Below are 15,691 nucleotides of genomic sequence, written 5' to 3' on the forward strand. Positions count from 1 at the left end.
TTCTTCTGAATTGCTTTACAAGTAATTCTGTTAATAGTTCATAGATGGTTTGGATTTTCTCCAAGCCAGCATTACCTGATAACTTGTTCTTACTGTATATAAATTATACACCAGTAGAATTATTTGTGTCTATACCAGCAAGTACCTTGGTGGGCAACAAGGAAGAGACTACAGCTTCACAGAGATCAGGTATGGCATAAGGCAAGAATCCAATTCTGACAGCTTGGTTGCTTTCAGAATGGTGAAATCCTCAGCCTTCTTAGAGAAAATCTTTGAGAGAAAGGTAGGCTTGGGCCACTGATAGCTTTACTCTCATCTTTAAAGGGGTAGGGCTAGCCCAAGTGTCCCAAACCCTAAGGTCCCATACTGGCCCCGTTTGTGTTTTTTTCAGGAAAACAGCTCTCCTATTATTCTAAATGATGAATCCTGCCCAGTGCTTGAGTGACAGAAACCAAACTATGTTGTGTTGTGGTTTGAGCTCACATTATTATATTATTTGGTAGGTAATTTATAGAACTTCAGTCAAAACAGAACTTTGAAAACTTTACCATTTTGTACCGAATCACTCCATTAGGCTGAGTGGAGTATTGCCAAATATGCAAGTAGCTGACACCAGTCCATAATGAGAAGGCCTTGTGGAAGGCCACCAGCAGTGAGGGTAAGTGGATAGGAAGGGTGGTAGGACCAACATCTGGGAAAGGGGACACAGTTTATAGCCCAAGGCAGACCAGAGAGACCACTCCCACCCCCCCATCTGCTCCTTCTTAATTGTCTCACCATAGTTTGACCATAATCAGACTTCTAAAGTGTTTCTATTTACAGGGTGGTATTTAGCAAAAGAAGAGGACACACATGGATAATGTGATTGCTATTAGTCCCCACCAATGTAATTGGGTCATTTGAACTGTTGTTGCAGTTCTGTTTACAGAAAAGTGGTTCCCCCTCAGCTGAGACAACATCTGAAGGGACTCACTGTCGCTTCTTATTCTATAATCTGTACCTAAAGGTTTCTGTTGAGCAGAGCTGACATTTCAATTTTCCTAAAGATGTGATAAAAATCCTTTTGATTAATGCATTTGCATTTCTTTTACACTTGCTAATTCGGGTTTGTGATTGTAGGTTCTCTTCCTGGGCAAACTGGAGCTTTTAAAGACACTTTACCACCCAGTGCTCAACAGTGTTTACCCATCACACATGCTGATTTATAATGGGGGGAAATCCACATCCATTTGTAAACTGTCAAAGGAATCAAATAGCTGTTATCAGTAAGGCATCATGTTTATGGCTTATTCCTGTCTATAAAACATCTTTTAATAGCTCTCTAGGTCGGTTCCAGTACTAATCAAGTTGCACTGATGAAGCTGGGGAGATAATTCTTTTAACTGATACATTTTCAAGATTTAACCTTGTTGGAAGTTCCGTCAAGCAGGATTGCTTGCTGAGACTGGTGAATTAAAATGTGAAAGTGGCAGTATAAAGAAAAAAATACCCTTTTTTTTGTTTTCAGATAATGTGTTTGAACGAGTCATACACTCAGCTTTCATACTGACTGAGCTCACCATATAAAACCCTAAAAATCTGAAGAGACCTTAAATTGACCTCTTCTAAAGCAGCCTTTCCTGGATTGTGTGCCTCTTCCAAAACTGGTGTAGCACAGTGGTTGAAAGCATTATCTGTGAGACCAGAAGACTCTGGTTTTAGTCTTGCTTCAACCATGAACTCTTGGGCAACCTCAAGCAAGGTGCTCTCTCTTCATATTGACTCCCTGTCTGTAATATGGGATTACTGACCTATCAGAGTCTTTGAACACACGAAGTGCTTTTATAAATGCATATTTATTATTAGGTTCTTGTTTGATCTCCTCCTCCTCCTCCTCCTCCTCCTCCTCCTCCTCCTCTTCCACTGTTTTATAGCCTATTGATATGTAGACATGCATCGGTCAGAGAAGAGGGGAGAAAGGGTTGAACCCCGTGGACAAAAAAACTACAATGCACAAAGAAATGTGCTCCCTGCACCCACTATGTGTATCTAGTTATGTGCTCCAGCTATTTCAGTATATGCTCTCTTGTTCTTTGTACTTCTTTGCTGTATGTCATGATGATTGTAATTTGTTTTTCCAATGATAATTGGGCAATGCAACAATGCTGTTCTTGTTATTAAAGTTGTTAGCATGTGTTTGGGGTGAGGGTCTGTGTAAAGGGCACAAAACTGGGGTGGATGGATACTGAACCCTGTCCCTGTCACTATCTTTCCCCTCCACTGCCTTTTTCTCCTAGCCAGCCCTACTTCTGATTCTGGAGCCAAGCTGGGGACAGTAAGGGAAGTGTTCAGAACCACTCAGCATGTGTGCCCCTTTGACTCTTTGCATTGCACCCATCACCTCTTGCTTTACACATGAATGGTGCAGGCCCATGTTTTAAACATGAAGGTCTGTCACTATTGCATGTCATTCATGTCTAAGCATAAAATACTATGACTGAGATCAAGATTTGACTCTTTCTTTAACTGTGCATTGCTGGTAATGGTTAGTGGTGATCATAATGATGGGCTGGATGCTGAGGAGGGGCTCTTTGACCAACAGCACTTCTGCTCATAGTGCTGTTATGGTGGTATGCAATTTGCACTGATTTCCCCCTCTGTCTGCAGGTCATCATTCTATAGTCCGTTTCAGACATTATGCTGTATGAGTGTACAGATGTCTGTACACTCATTCTCAAGTTTGTGTGAATGACTGTACCTGTGTTCATTTTATAAGTGAACCTGGATACAGGCCAACAATATCGCTAGAAGCTAAGATTACCAAACATAGACTGACATATTTTGGTCATGTCATGTGAGCTGACTCACTCGCAAAGACAATTATGCTGGGAATGATCAGTGGGAGAAGGAGACGGGGATGGCCTTGTACGCGGTGGCTGGATATTATAAAAAATGACACTGGAATGACCATGGCGGACTTAAAGGAAGCTGTCAGAGACAGGATGGCATGGAGTGCAGTGATCCATAGAGTGACCAAGAGCTGGACATGACTGAACAGATAAAGAGAGAGAGGATACAGGCCTTCAAGTGCATGGTACAGATAGAAAGTACCATCTAAATGACTGTACCTTAGTACAGATCTGTACATGTGTACATTGTACACTCATCGTACGAGTGTTGAACATAATGTGTGAATGGGCCTTATATCTTGAACTATTCCTAAGGATTCCATGACCCTTAGGATCAGCATTTTAGGGAGTACAGGGGGCTTTAGAACAAAGGAGGGAGCAGAGAAGCCCCATCCAACAAGGAGAACATTGAATGTGGTTCTCTGGATCTAACTCAATACACTTGAAGATCTGACAGGGAGCAACGTTTCTTTTTCATTCTGTTCCTAGGCTGCTGTGGGATGCAACTGATTGCATCACAGAATGCCTTGTATAGTTATATGCATACCACACATAGGACATTTGCACAGGATGGTTTATTTTGTATCTTTATGTCTGGGGAAGCATTTCTGTGTTTCAGATGGACATGGAGCACCATTTTTCATTACCACTTTAAAGTGATCATGAAAAGATGGGGAAGTACGCACTGGCCAGTAGGCAGCATTGCAAAAATAGTGCTCTATGTCTGGCTGAAGTGCCAGAACTCAAAAGGGTTTTTTCCGAACCTGACGCAGGTGTCTAGAGCCTGAGGGAAAGTCCAAATATTTAAATAGAAATTAAATGATCGTGTGGGAAAGCTCTTATGTACATACAGTATTTTATTATTGAGAATTAACTGTAGGATATTTGTTTGTTGTTAGCATGAAGTACGGTAGAATGTGCAAATCTGTCATGGAATAGGAACAAGACAGAAATCTGGGGCACATGCAAAATGCTGAGGAGAGGGGCGGGACGATGGGGAAAGACTGGATTTTGGTGACAGTTGCTTGTTGACAGCATTTCTTTCCTCTTCAGAGTGACTATACACATAAAGCCTCACTGAGACAGGCAAGCCATCGAAAAATACAGCCATTTGAAGCAAACAGCCAAATTGTGCTTCCAAGCTAGTTATGTATTGATTTGCGTGTATCGGTTTTCCACTCCCTTTTTAGTACAAATTTGGCAGATAACATATCAGCAGAACAGTGGCTGTGCTTTCTTTCTTTCTTTCTTTCTGTTTTTTGAGAGAGAGAAATGAAATTTTTATTTTGAAAACACAAACAAGAAGAAAAACCTATATTTCCATAAAAGATAACTATAAAGCAAAACAAAAGCTAAAGCAAACAAAAAACAAAAAACCCCAACAGCTGTTTTTACTGCTGATTCTCAATCCATCTGTTGATGGATGAAAACATATATAGCTAACCTATACACAAAATGAGTGGACAGAAGAACTACTATTTATTTTTTAAAAGCAAACAAAAACCCTAACTTGGAAACAAAAGCTATAGTATAGATGATTAGGAATGGCATGGGGGAGGGCATACTTGATGCTTTCCTAAGGATGTGATTGATGCAGAACTTACTGTTGTCTTAACATCAATCTGCCCCTGAAGCATATCATTGGCTGCTAATGGAGGGGAAGTAAATGCTACTAGGGCGTTTTTCACACAGCAGGCTTTACTGAAAGTTTACTGCAAAGTTTTACTGTGAGCTGGAATCGTACGAAAAAAACAATGCAAAAAGTGGATTTTTTTTTTTACCCTGGATATAGATGCAGAATGAAAAACCTGAATTGTGTGTGAAGTGCTCCCTGATAGCTCGCAGGGATTTCGGGGTACATCTGGCTGATATGTGAGTGCACATCCTCCATTCTGGAGGAGATGCGAGCTAAAAGCCCTGTGTGGAAAATGCCTTGATATTATATATGGCAAGGGTGGAGCAGGACACGTGATTGTCATCTTAAATGCTGTGAGTTCAGGGTAAAATATAATTTGTCCCATAGTGTAAAAATGTTGCCATGTTCTCACTTTCCCCAAGCAGTGACAAATCCCAAGGGCCGTGCTTCAGGGGTCATTTTTTTCTTAGGGTGAACCTCTTGTTTTCATAGTATTTGCATTATTTACAAATATGTAAGCAGAATACATTAGACACACTTTGAGCAGATCCCCAGAGAGCAACCTATGCAGTCTTCCCCCCATTCCTAAAGGCTGCAACCCCAATTCTAGCTATCTCCAACTAAAAACTCTTGAGTTGTCTCTGTGTCCACTCAAATGGCTGTTTTGCTCACATGCACCTTGCTTAGCACTGGTCAGAAGAGGGATGCAAGGGGTAGCGGGTACTCCCCAAAAATATTTTTTCCTCCCTCATCCACCACACTGGATAATTACAACAAAGTGTCAGACAATACAATCACAGAACACTATGCTCCTATACTTTGAATTAATTATTTTAAAAGACCTCGACCCATTAACTTACTGCTCTGCTCCAGAAGAAGCAGCAGAAGCCAGTGCTGGCAGGTAGGTGGGAGACTCTCCCCTTTCCCAGGATCCAGGCCAACTCCTTAGCTTCCTTTCTGACCAGAAACTGGGCTGGGTGTGTACAAGGCAGTGCAAGATTGTCTCCCCTGCAGATTTCAGCTTACTTGGTACTCACTCTCTCCCCACCACCCCAGGTGTTCCTGCCTCATAGTCTTGGATGGGAAGAGAAAGTTCGCCTGGAAAGCAAACTGGAAGGTTTAGCATAATCCAAGGAGACAATGAGATTATTCTCACGCACAGCTTAACCCGGGCCAGGGAAGCCCAGCCTAGGTTAGGCTGTGCTTGAGAGCTTCTGGGATCAGGCCTGATCTGAGTGGGTCAGCGCCACCTAGCCAGGCATTTTAGCCTGGTTTTTAGCCTGGGTTAATGGTACCAGTGCACCGTTAACCCAAGATCCAGGATCATGTGTCTCATCAGGTTATGTTTAGCCCAAGGAGACAACCGTGCCTAGAGAGCTCATTTCCTGTGGGAATCACCCAATGCACCATGCTCAGTGCACGGTGCATTGTGGGATATCTGGAGGATGGGACACTTCATCCTGGCCTCCGGAGCTCTGTGCTTCAGCAGAGCAGCGTGGATTGTCAGGACACACGGTGGCATGCCGATGACTCCTAAAATGATCATCAGAGTGGAAGGATGTGGAATGCAGTCTTCCCCCTGCTCACCCACCCGGTTGTGTGAATGGGCTCATTGTTTTCTACTAGGAATCTGGCCCATTTTCTGACATTTTCTGAAAATGTCAATCAAGCTTCATTAAAAAGTTAAATAAATTAACAACATTAAGTAACATTAACTAACTTCTATAAGTATTTAATGTATAGCAGAATCCTCACTCCTCTGAAAATGTTCTTAGCCATCCTGTTGCTCTCCCAGTCTAGTTACTCTAGAGTTGTCACTGGGTCACAAAACAGATGAATTGCCAATGGCCTTGGATGAACAGTGCCACGCCGCCCCCCCCCCAACTCTCTCTCTCTCTCTCTTTCTCTGGACATGCTAGGAGGGCATCCAGATGTCTATGGAAGATGTGACAATGAATGCACGCCTTGTATGTCCTCTTCCTAATTGCATGGGCCAGTAAGGTATCATATGAAGCAGTCCTTTGTGTGCACGATTGTATTTGTGTTCACTTTAAAAGTGAACCTGGGTAAAGGCCTCCTCAAATACAAGGTACAGATAAGGAATGTATGCTGTATGTGCACTGGATGTAATGTATGAATATCTGTATGTGCATAAGGATCTGTCCATGTATACTGTACACAGATTGTGTATGAAGTGGGCTCTGTGCGTGTTCTTAACCGAAACAGCCATTATAAGGGGCCCTGATTAAGTACATCAGATTAGGCACATGGAGGAAGGGGCATTTAATTATTTCCTAGTATGCTGTAGTCCTGATGAACAGCTCCTAAAGTTGAGACACTTCCATTGGCACTCATAAATTATATGGTTTATGTATTGTTTTATAGAGGTTTTTAAATCCCTAGCAGATTTTTTATTTCTTGTTTACACAGTCAGACAGGTGTTATTGACTGGTTTGTTTTATCCAGACATATTTATTTTTACATTTATATCCTGCTCTTCCTCCAAGGAGCCCAGAGCGGTGTATTACATACTTGAGTTTCTCTTTCACAACAACCCTGTGAAGTAGGTTAGGCTGAGAGAGAAGTGACTGGCCCAGAGTCACCCAGCTAGTCTCATGGCTGAATGTGGATTTGAACTCGGGTCTCCCCGGTCCTAGTCCAGCACTCTAACCACTATTGTTCCCTCTATGTCATGACAATTGGTCTGGCACACACACACACACACACTTCAGAGATGAAGTGTGGACAGTTCCGGGGATGAGACAGGGTGGAAAGAATCTATGATATGGTCCCTAGATGACCCCATGGCACTGAAACCCCCCACACCAGGAGAACCATGGGAACTCGAGCCAGTATCTTCACCATCAACCAAGGAGACTTTGATTTCATTCTCTGATTGGAGGTGACCAGGCTTAATAGAAGCCCTCCAATATGGTTGCAGCCAGTGCTTAGAATCAAGCAAGCTCTGTGTAAGACACAGAGCTTTCTCTAGCAGGAAAGAAGTGAAGCCAATTCCTTCTGCCTGGGAAGCAAAACTAGCAGTCTGAATCCAGAAGTAACTGCAGCAACATTGCATTAGACAGCTCTTGTGATTTTGCTCAGCAGTAGCCAAGGAGCTGATTCCTTCCACTCGGAGCTGTCCAAGGTCTGTGATGCTCTGGGATCTCTTCTTTGCTGAAAACCCTGACTTAAGCCCCAAATAGTATACTGTAAGTGAGAAATGTATACATATTTGTAAGGAGAAGAAAAGGGGGTTCTATCAGGAAAATGTTTGACAGGAACTCACATGCTCCCTGCTGAAGACCCTTGGGACAAAGGGCATTTCGCCCCCTGTAGTGAATGGCAACCATTCACTGCAAAGTAAAGGAGTTGTTCTCAGTGATGCTGTTGAGCTGGGGCCTAAACTTGCCCCTTGTCCTTGCTGACACAATTTTCCCTATTGCTTCAGATCTGAGTGTGGGCCCTATGCCAGAGTGGCCACCAATAACATGTGCCAATATAGATTATCTGGTAAAGTATCTTAAACCTTGTAAAATCCCTGGTAATGATTAACTATCTTCATAAGTAATTAGGAACAACTTATCATGGTGGACCCCAATCTTGACTTCTTGTTTCTCTTTCATTGATTGTACTGCATGAGTCCCAAAGGACTGGGGGATGGCAATAATCCCAATTTATAAAAAAGGTGAGAGAAAACCACCCAGCAGTTATAGACCCATAAGTCTTTTAAGTATAGAGCAAGTTGTATGCCAGACACTTATATGACAGACTATTAGACTGGATGGAATTCTAGCTAAGGAGCAAACAGGTTTCCATGCAGAAAAATATACCTCCAAATCAAATTCTGCCTTATGTGCAGCATTTGTTGATTTTAGATCTGCATTAGATCTGATTTCTAGCTTTGGCACAGGTTCTAGCTTTTGGCACTTTGGCACAGGTTATTGGTGTCCACTGTTGACCTCTGCTTACTTCTCTTGATGATCAAACTTCATGAAAGTTCTCATTTAAGGGTACGTTGTATTGTGTAGTGACACCTCAAGGAAATTTCAGCATTTAGGGGAGTTAGACAGCACTGCATTTTGTTTCCATTGTTTAATTTTTACATTAACTCTCTTGTTTTGCATCTAGATAACTCAGATCATCATCAGAACATCAAAATTGACAGAGATGCAGCTTGTCATACTCTTTTTGCAGTGTTAATGGAACTGCTCCGGGGTGTGTGGTGAACACCCCTAAATTTGTGTTTGGGCTTGTGTGAAATTCGCTCAGAAAGTTCCACATCAGATTAAATATACACAAAGTTGTGGACCCAGTAAATAACTGGACTGAGGCAAGGTTGAAGTTTCAAAAATCAAAAGGAAGATTGACTGGAGGGAGGAGTACAGTGGAAAGAAATACATGGTTAAAGCAATCCTATTTAAATATATATTCAGCTGCAAAGAGGTGTTTCCTATATAAATTCCCAGGTGGGCTAGAGAAAGAGGCTTTTAGAGAAGGAGGTGACTGGATTGAAGAAAAAGGAGCAGGGATAGGGATGGGCCCAGCGTGGGGCAAACATTCATTTAACCTCAGCTTCTACTTGCACAGGAACCTTGAGGCTGCCCGAACAACAAAGGGAGCTAGTTCCTCAGGGATAGCTCGGTCAGAAGCAGGGATGAGAAGATTGGAGGGGTTAGGTCATAGAGGTGAATCCATGGGGGTGCCATTACCGTGGAACCAGTTTCCTAGGTTGGTGAGGAAGACTGGGAAGATCAGGCTCGGCCAGAGAACCAATCTAGAAATTGGCACAAAGAGCTGGACACAGCTTGGTATGATGGCCTGTGAGCAGCAGATTACTCAAGCTGCTGGTAACTCCAAGACATGTGTGAGTCACAAAGGAGCACATGGGATCATGGAACTGGGGCTTGATATATGCAAAACATGTCCCGGGACAACATTCCTGTTGCTCTTTTTTGCTGAATAGGTGTGCTGGGTGGAACATGCAAGGATCCCATTGTTGCTGATCATTCCTTCTAAGTGTAACAATGAGGCTATTGTCACCATCAGGCAAAATCGGGCTAGGGGAGCCTAGCCTGATTTTGCCTGATCATTGGAACCACTGGGCTCGGAGGCGAGCACAGTGGTCTCCAGGCGGTTAACCCGCCAAACCACCCCTCCCCTTAGCATGGATTTGCGGAGTGAGCGCTCTGCAAACCTGGTTTTTCTGCTTGTGAGTTGCCGTGGCGCAGTTCCGCACCGTGGCTACTCACAAAGAGACCCCCGACCAGGAGGCTGAAAAGCAGCCTCCCAGCTCATGCAGGGCATGCTGGAGCTTCTGGGGGCCGTGTGGCCCCTGAACTCCCCAGCCCTGGCCGGCTTTGTGACAGAGCCGACAGTCATGTGGGCAGCTGCTGCGGCTGCTCAGAGCAGACTGTCTGCTTGTCTGTGGGGAGAGTGGGCTAAGCCCGCTCTCCCCGCAACCCCCACTAGAGGCTCTTCTCACTAATCATGAGAAGAGCCTCAATGTGTGAATGGCCATGGTAAGCCAAGGCTGATTGTCATGAAAATAGAATGCATAGATGTGAGAAGGGGAAATCTGCATGGACGGAGGGTCCAATAATCCAATTAGTAATTTTAATGGATGTATCTCGAGGTCTTTATCGCTGATTCAAACCTATTTTGTGAGGGGGGAGAGTTACCTCCTGGACCTTTATCTGCATTAATCTTGCTGAGTTAATAGGCACATTAGCTTGCTGCTACCCTTTACAAAAGGAAGGGAGGCTGAGTGCAGTCCGAATGCAGAGTGGCCTTGACTGGAAGTTAATCTGCTTTAGTTAACTTCTGGGGTCTATTTAGGGTATCTCAACATAGGGAGGGCAGGCATCTGATCCCCTTTCCACTTCGCTTGTTAGCAGCCAAATCTAGGGGTGACTGGCTCATTGTTGCTAAGTGACCTGTCCCCATATGCCACAAGCTGAGAACTCACAATCCCATGAGACTCCTGAGCATGACAAGAATGAGAACCCCGAGCCTGGAGACTCAAACACAAGCAGGGGCAGGGCTTCTGGAAGCCTGTGCTAGCAATAGCAGATGAAGCTGTCACCCTTTCCCAAACTCGGATAGGCCTAAGAAGAGCTATGCACTCACTTGCACATTACTGTGAGGAACAATCCTTAGAAATAAACTTTTTCAAAACAAAGATAATGGTGTTTGCAAGGACACCAAAAGTGGAGAACTGGTCAATAAATTGGCACGGTTTAGAAAAAGTTAAACACTTTAAATATCTTGGTGTAATTTTTCAAGTCTCAGGCAGGAGGTGTACCCATAGAGAACATGTTTCGCAGAGCGCACATAAGACAGCATTAGCAATCCATTCTTTTCATCATTCTAGGGGTGCTCAGTTTGTTCCCAATGCAATAAAACTTTTTTCATCTGGGGCCCAAGCTCAGCTTTTCTACGGAGTCCAACTTGGTATGTATTCAGATTTCCCCAAGGTAGAATCTGTGCAGTCCAGGTTTATGAGAAGCATTTTTCAAGTACCCCGGTATGTGCCCAGTACAGTTCTTCATTTGGAAGTGGGCTTACTCAAAGTAGACGCTAGAAAATGGATCAGTATTTTCAAATTCTGGCTTAAGTTGGTTTTGCACCCTTTAGGACTTGCTTCACTTGTGACAACTGACACCTACTCCTTGAGATGGAAAAGGGAGTTAGAAGTGAAGCTGTACTATTATGGCTTCTCTCCTTCCGCACTGATTTCCCTGGGGTACGAAAGAGCTAGGTTAATACTTAGACAATTAATTTATGACATGGAGAGACAAACCACAGGGCTCCATTCTGGCTGGTGTTTTCCTGGGCAATCAGGCTTTAAGCTTTAACCCTGCCAGATATTTAAATGTGATCACAATATCAAAATATCCTAGAACCTTTACTTTAGCTCATTGCAATGCCCTACAAATGGCAGTTTTGTAAGGGAGTTACCAAAAAAATCATTCATTCAAAGTTTCTTACGGTCTATGACCAGACAACAAGGGAGGGGGGACAATACAATTTATATATATATATATATATATATATATATATATATATATATATATATATATATATATTAAAGTCAACAGTCTAACCCATCAACAATATTATAACTGAAAGGCACTATAGTGAGCAGCACTATACCAAAAAAATCCTTACAAAGAATGTCTTTGTTATTGTAAGCTGGAAGCCATTGAAAAGACGGCCCATTTGCTTCTCTGTTGTCAATTCATCAAGATCTGTAGCATAAATATGTAACACCTTTTATAAGTCACCATCCAAGGAGTTAAAATTCTTTTTATCTTAATTACATTTTAGCTGATCAGAATGATATAATATCATATAATGTGGCTAAATTTTGTTTGATAGGCAGTAAAATCCATCGTTATGCTTATTATGAACTATTTAGTCTGATTTAAAATTCTTCTATGGTTACTATATATCTTAATTTAGATTCATCTTATTGGGCTTCTGTATATATTTCTTTTTCTGTACTGGTCAGTGACTGTAATAAAGATATTGTTTGACACATTTTCCCCAAAGATCCACAGGAGGGGGCAAATGTACAAAACACAGGATACATACTTTAGGGATGCCATTATTTTTTGTGTTTGTTTTTAAAGTGATTTTTATAGTCACTTTCTGTTATTAAATGTGCACAGTGCAGAAGAGCATTATCAATGAACGTTGCCTGGGTTCTGGCTGCAGCTAATGCAAAGGATGCTATCTCATAAACCATTCATTGGTGGTTTTCCTTTAATAACATAAATATGTTTTTGAGCATCAGCAAAACGTGTCTTTTCTGTCAAAAAAAGAACTCAATAGATCAGCCTTTTAATGTAATAAACAGGCATAGCTAGTTGCTGTCCAGCTGTTTAGACCAGAGATGAACGGATTTCCGCCATTCTGTTCTTTTATTGTTCCTTGGGGTTGCTCTGTGTTCCATTTTTCTGGAGTTCAGTTTATAGTAGGAGAATTTCTAAAACTTTTAAACTAGGAAAATTAATTCCTGAATTGGAGAATGCATCATTTACTGCAACATTCAGTTTATTCAATCTATTTATGTCTCCCTCCACCCTGTATACCAAGGGGACTCATGTACATTGAGTAAAGCACCTCGAAAAACCCACATAGACCCAAATTGCATAGATGTTTATTTGATTTCATGTGGGTTTATGATCATCCAATTCAAGCTTGCATGCATCAGAGTTTATGAATTTGAGTCCTATGCAAGCACACTTCTTTAGTCCCAAAGTGGAATTACCATTCCTGGACCAACACCCCCAGTTTGAGTCTTCTGACACACATAGACTTTAGTCGAAGAGAAGATTGTCTGTCTTTGATCTGAACTGGCATCCTAATGGTAAAGTGTATGTGTGTATTGCTATTTTTATACCTTGTTTCATTGTTTATCACCTTGTTCATTAATTTGTTCCAATTATCCTGTTATTAATTACTATTTGTCACTTACCTCATGGATACTTAATTGTCCTTCAATGCACACTCACACATTTTACCTACTCTTCTTTTTAATTTTTTTTAAAAAACATGATTAAGCTTTTCCTTTTGACTTGGTGAATTTTGAGGAATACAGAGCAGAGTTAGATTAGACTGTGCTTCAATTAATCACTTGGTCACTTGGAATCTAATGTGTGATAATTTTTCCATCTTCACGAAAAAGCCCCATGACACTTATGGTGTGTATATATAGCATGAAAAAAATTGGGCATAAGTGATTTTATTAATTAATTAATCAATCAATTAATTAATCCATCATATTTGTATACCACCTGATGTGCATCCCTAGGCAGTGTACATACATTAAAATGAAACAAATATAAAAACAGGATAACATGATTAAAAAAATTATGAAACAAAAGCAATTAAAATTAATTTAAAGCCTGAGAAAACACCTGCATCTTAAGGGTCTTTTAAAAAACAGTCAGAGATAGAGAAACTCTGATTTTAACAAGGAGTGCATTCCAGAGCCCTGGGGCAGCTGCAGAGAAGACCCATTCCAGAGTAGCCACCAAAATGAGCCGGTAGTGACTGTAATACAGTAATTCTTCCCCAGGAGGGTTCATGACAAAGGAGGCGCTCTTTTAAATACCCTGGACCCAAGCCATTGAGGGCTTTATAGGTAATAACCAGCACTTTGTATTTCGCTTGGAAATGAAGCAGCAGCCAGTGCAGTTCTTTCTTTACAATAGCATCTTTTCTCATTTGTGTAGGATGCAAGACTAATAGGGTTACTTGCAGTATCTAATTAAGAAGGAAACTGATTTACTAAAAAGCCACTGGCTTATTTTGGCTGCTCTAGCGTTTACCTGACTGATCTTTCATTAATGCCTCCTTAGGCAGAAAGCAAACACGATCAAAACTTGCATGAAATAAAACAATTCAGAACTAAGATGGATTAATGAAAATAGTTTGAGAAGTAGGGGAAGGGGAAAGAGGATTTAAAATTCATAGAGATGAGCAGGGAGGGGATAGCTGCTCACTGAAAGAGGAAGAACTGCATAGTGTTTAAGAATATGTGCGATGAGCCAGGAGGATTCAACTGCTGGCCCTCATTTGCAATATGGGGATACTGACATACCTTACAAAACTGTTATAGGCACTCCTGAGATAAAAGTATTCAACTGTAAACTAAAAAATGGCTAAATATGTAGTCCTCATTTTGGTAATGTCATTCGTGCATACTCGATATTCCTGGCCCATGCTCATTGCCCCCACACGCACACACTTGGCATGTGGGTAAATGCTGGTGCACAGGTGTAAACTAGTCCGCTGACTTTCCTTGGCAACTCTTTCAATCCCTTGCCACAATAAAATTTTGAATAAATAAGACCAAGATATGTACGTACATATTTAACCATGAAGTAAGAAATCAACAAGGCTAAATAAATGTTTAGACATGTGTAGCCTGGCATCAGAGGATTATTCCCCTTTCCTTAAGCAGGAGCTTAAGTATATTCCTTATTTTTTTTCCCATGGGAAGAGAGGCTTCTGGGAAACTAAAATATGTGGCATTTATTCAAAAACTTGGTCATCTCAACAAAAGGTATTTGGTTACTGTGCTTACCTTGCCCACGTATTGAGTATCCGGACCAGTGTACTCCTCCAGTAAAAAAAACTGATTCCACATCCAGCCACGCTTGCTACGATGTAATGCTTTCCCATGATCCTTAGACTGCCCCATGATCCTTTCAGCTTGCAAATACATATTTGTCCTTTTTGGTGATGGTGAAGAGTGAATTTCATGAAATATGCAAGCCCACAGCAGGAACAACAAGAAGTAGCAAGTTCTCATCATGTGTGCCTCCTAGGCTCAATATCACTCTTGTTTCAGCCAGAAGGTTCCTGTCCAAGTAAAGTTGTATTCCTTTTTCAAAAGAGCTGTGAATTAGATAAGAGTTTGGATGAATGACTGTTAAGAAAATTTATTTTGTAAAAAATTATTATACACACATGACACCTGATATTGTATAATAGCGATATTTTCCCTCAGGAAGCCCTTCCGACATCTGTTTGTGTTACAGAAATGCCTACCAAAGAAACGTAGTGCATGTCTGAGGAGTCTGAGTCATGTTCTCACACACTTCCTTTATTTGAAGAATTGGCCAGGCCTCTTGGGCCTCATTATCGAACAGTGTTAGGGGGAGAGAAAAAACAAACTAGCCACATCCAAGGTTGTCCTGCAGCTGCACTTTACAGAGAAGATTCGTCTCTGTGGGCCAGCTGACTTTCAGAGAAACTCATCTACAGTTAATGATATTTTCACTGAGAAACTTCTGATAAGTTTCCAAAGAACCCCAGAGTTCCCCAGAATGCAGCTTGAAACTGCTGTTTTACTAAGGTCCCCTCAGTTTGTCATGAAATTAACATTGTTGAACATGACAATAAATTAAGTTGCAGTTGCATGAGCCCTTTTCAAAGCATCGGGCTGCTCCTATCGGTGCTCAGTGCATTTACATGTGGTGGTTGGAGCAGCAGTGTGGTAGCAGGCTCCAGCTCCACTGTAGAATGTTTATTGGCATATTTGCTGTGAGGCTGTGTACATGGAAGAATATGCCACGGTACTTCTCCTTGTGATAAGAAATGTTGCTCTTTGCTCTGAGCTTGACATGATCTGGCAGGGGGAGGAGCCTTGGCCATC

At 41.8% G+C, this 15,691-nt stretch overlaps 1 protein-coding gene across 2 annotated transcripts in view; it reads right to left on the reverse strand.

The window, feature by feature from the left end:
• CDH9 (cadherin 9) overlaps window positions 1–15,691 on the reverse strand; it is a 209,438-nt gene that overhangs the window by 125,419 nt on the left and 68,328 nt on the right. For both annotated transcript variants that reach the window (XM_053247486.1, XM_053247489.1), the window contains exon 2: window positions 14,618–14,931. In XM_053247486.1, coding sequence (XP_053103461.1) covers window positions 14,618–14,848 — 231 coding nt within the window. In that variant the 5' untranslated portion in view covers window positions 14,849–14,931. The remainder of the gene's footprint in view (window positions 1–14,617; window positions 14,932–15,691) is intronic.

This window comes from Hemicordylus capensis, chromosome 4 (genome assembly GCF_027244095.1).
Source record: "Hemicordylus capensis ecotype Gifberg chromosome 4, rHemCap1.1.pri, whole genome shotgun sequence".
NCBI lineage: Eukaryota > Metazoa > Chordata > Lepidosauria > Squamata > Cordylidae > Hemicordylus > Hemicordylus capensis.